Source organism: Rhinopithecus bieti, unplaced genomic scaffold (genome assembly GCF_001698545.2).
Source record: "Rhinopithecus bieti isolate Rb0 unplaced genomic scaffold, ASM169854v2 scaffold_12783, whole genome shotgun sequence".
Lineage (NCBI taxonomy): Eukaryota > Metazoa > Chordata > Mammalia > Primates > Cercopithecidae > Rhinopithecus > Rhinopithecus bieti.
This window is the reverse complement of record NW_016807262.1, coordinates 231,996-235,064: the sequence shown is the minus strand read 5'-3', so window position 1 is coordinate 235,064 and position 3,069 is coordinate 231,996. Positions and strand designations below refer to the sequence as shown.

The following is a 3,069-nucleotide window of genomic DNA, read 5'->3' as shown; positions in this document are numbered from 1 at the left end:
AAAAAAAAAAAAAAAAAAGTTTTCCATTTTTAGGAAGGTAATATGGTGAACATACCATATTTTATATAACACTTCCAGCAGGCTCTGAACTATACTCCATATCAAACACATTCAGATGCTTGCAGCAAATCATATGAACAAACACACTTAGTATAATTACAGCCTCGCATTCCTGCAGATTAGGCTTTGCTACCAAAAGAATGGCAAAATATTTTCTAGTTTCCAGAGTGTGTTGGATTTGGGATTTGCAGGCGAGGGACTGTGGACCTGTAAATATAAAGCCGTTAGAAGAGAAAGTGGCACTGAGTAGGTGCTGTGGGCCTAGCATGCAGCAGCCACTTGGTACATGTTAGTTTCATGTTAGTTTCCTTCTCTCCAGCCAGGCTCTGATAGCACCTGAGCCTCTCATAGCTCTCCCCTTCTATTTCCCCAAGAGATGAGATAATCCCCACTCCTCTCTTGCCCCAGAAGGCAGTAGAACTTGCAAATTCCTGCTTACCAGTCTGTATGGGCATCATCGATCACCAACAGGATCCTGGGTCTTTGAACAATGGGCGTGGAGGGACCTGGAGGCTCCATCAGTCCTGAGGTGGCCTGAGGGGCCTGCTTCATGGCACTGGAGAGGGAGCTAAAAAGGCTGGATCCTGGAGAGGAGAAGGAGGCAGCCAGGGGCTGGGGGTGCCTCCTCTCCATGGCTGGGGAAGCAGGTGAGCTGGTGGAACTATCTGGGCGTTGCAGGTCCGTCATATAGCCATTAGGCAGATTGGCCACGAAGCTGCTGTCAGAGAGACGTCGCCGGAGGAAATTCATGGCTGTGGATGGATGGAGATGACTGGCTCCTTCCCGGACGTGTGTAGGTGAGGCCCAGAAGACAGGCTGCTGCCAGGTACAGGGAGTGGTAGGACTTCAGTCAGAAGAGCCAGGGGGATTTTGCACAACCAGCAGTCAGCTTTAGCTGCCTTTGTTTACCTGCTGGAAATAAGCCAACAAATACATAAGTGGAAACGACCTCCACCCCCTGAAAAGTAAACAGATACAGCACTTTCCTGCCCCACTGCAGGTGGCAATGTAAATTAGGACATCCTTCTGGAAAGGAATTTGGCTACACATGTTAAGAGGATAGCTTTTTAGCCTACAGTTTCCACTTTCTGGAATTACATTGCAAAGAAAGATTCTAAGTTACAGAAAAAGCTTCATGCACAAACATGTTAAAAAATCACAAGTTATTTACACTAGCAAAATACTGGGAAGTATCTCAACATTCAACCACGGTTTAACGAATAAGTCAACTACAGCACAGTTACTCAATGAACCATTTGTGGCTATTTTTAAAGGTGTCTTGAAGAAGGGATTTTGGTAACAGAAACAATTTTGTGTTCTAACGATAAGTTTAAAAGATAATGATTCAAAATTATAGGAACCAAATGACTACAAAGATGTACAAGTTGAAAGAACAAAACTTGGGAAATAAAAAAAAATCAAAGTGTTAACAGTGATTATATTTTGGTAATGCAAGTACATGCCTTTTTTTCTTTTTCTTTCCACTTACTTATATTTTTCAAATTTTTTGGAATGCTTATTACTACACACTGGCCTGCCCTCCACCTCACCAAACTTATATGTTGAAGATAATGCTGAATATGATGCTTTGGAATTGAGCCCTTTGGGAGGTAATTATGGTTAGTGGGGTCATTAGGGTGTGCCCCACGCAATGGAAGTACAGCCCTTATAAGAAAGGATGCCAGAGAGCTTGCTTTCCCTGCACTATGTGAAAGCAAAGGTAAAAGGCAGCCATCTGCAAACCAGGAGAGGGCCCTCACCAGAACCAGGCAGAGCTGACACCCTGACCTTGGACTTCCCAGCCTCCAGAACTGTGAGAAATAAGTATCTGTTGCTTAACCCACCCAGCCTATGGTATTTTGTTATGTCAGCACAAGCAGATAATATACACATCCATTGCTTTTCTAAACAGAGTAACATAAGTGAAAAACAACCCACACTGTTCATTTGAGATCAAAACATCCCACTGAGAACGAGTATTTAAACCGTTAGACTTTATATTTTTTGTTAAGATTATTATATACATTTTTTTTTTTGAAACAAGGTCTCACTTTGTCACCCATGCTGGAGTGCAGCGGCACGATCTTGGTTCACTGCAACTTCTACCTCCCAGATTCGAGAGATTCTCCTGCCTCAGCCTCCCAAGTAGCTGGGATTACACACACCTACCACCACACCCAGCTAATTATTGTATTTTTAGTAGAGATGAAGTTTCATCATGTTGGCCAGGCTGGTCTCAAACTCCCGGCCTCAAGTGATCTGCCTGCTTTGGCCTCCCAAAGTGCTGGGATCACAGGCGTTTGAGTCACTGTGCCCAGCCAGTATTTTTATTGTAGTAAAATTTACTTAAGATTGAAATGCACAGTTCTTAGGTATATACTTCTTTGAGTTTTGATAAATGTATATACTGGTATAATGTTTATTATATTTCTATTACCTTAGAAAGTTCTTTTGTGCCTCTTGTGGTCCATCCACACCCCCTAATAGGCAAACTCTTCTGATGCATGTCACCATTTATTAATTTTACCTGTTCTTGAGCTTCATATAAATGTTATCAAATATATTATGCTTTTGTTAATAACTGTTTCCCTCAATGGTTCTTAGATGCAATATGTTGTATAGCAGTCATTCTATTTTTAAAATCACTGAATATCATTCTAATGGATGGATAAACCACAAATTGCTACTCTGTTCTCCTGTTGATGAAAATTTGAGCTCAGGCATGGTGGCTCACACCTGTAATCCCAGAACTTTGGGAAGCTTCAGCAGATCACTTGAAGCCAGGAGTTTGAGACCAGCCTGGCCAACATGGCGAAACCCCCTCTCTACTAAAATAAAAATAATTAAAAAAAAAAAAAAAAAAAAGCTGGGTGTGGTGGTATGCGCCTGTACGCCCAGCTACTTGGGAGACTGAGGCATGAGAATCGCTTGTACCCAGGAGGGTTGCAGTGAGCCAAAATTATGCCACTGCACTCCAGCCTGGGTGACAGAGTGAGACTTTATCTCAAA

The 3,069-nt window shown here is 42.5% G+C and overlaps 1 protein-coding gene across 1 annotated transcript in view; it reads right to left on the bottom strand.

Moving 5' to 3' along the window:
- SYN3 (synapsin III) overlaps window positions 1-900 on the bottom strand; it is a 502,974-nt gene extending 502,074 nt beyond the window's left edge. Inside the window, exon 1 of the mRNA XM_017880821.1 lies at window positions 500-900. Within this exon, the coding sequence (XP_017736310.1) occupies window positions 500-810 (311 nt within the window). The 5' untranslated portion in view covers window positions 811-900. The remainder of the gene's footprint in view (window positions 1-499) is intronic.
- Between the last annotated feature and the right edge of the window lie 2,169 nt (window positions 901-3,069).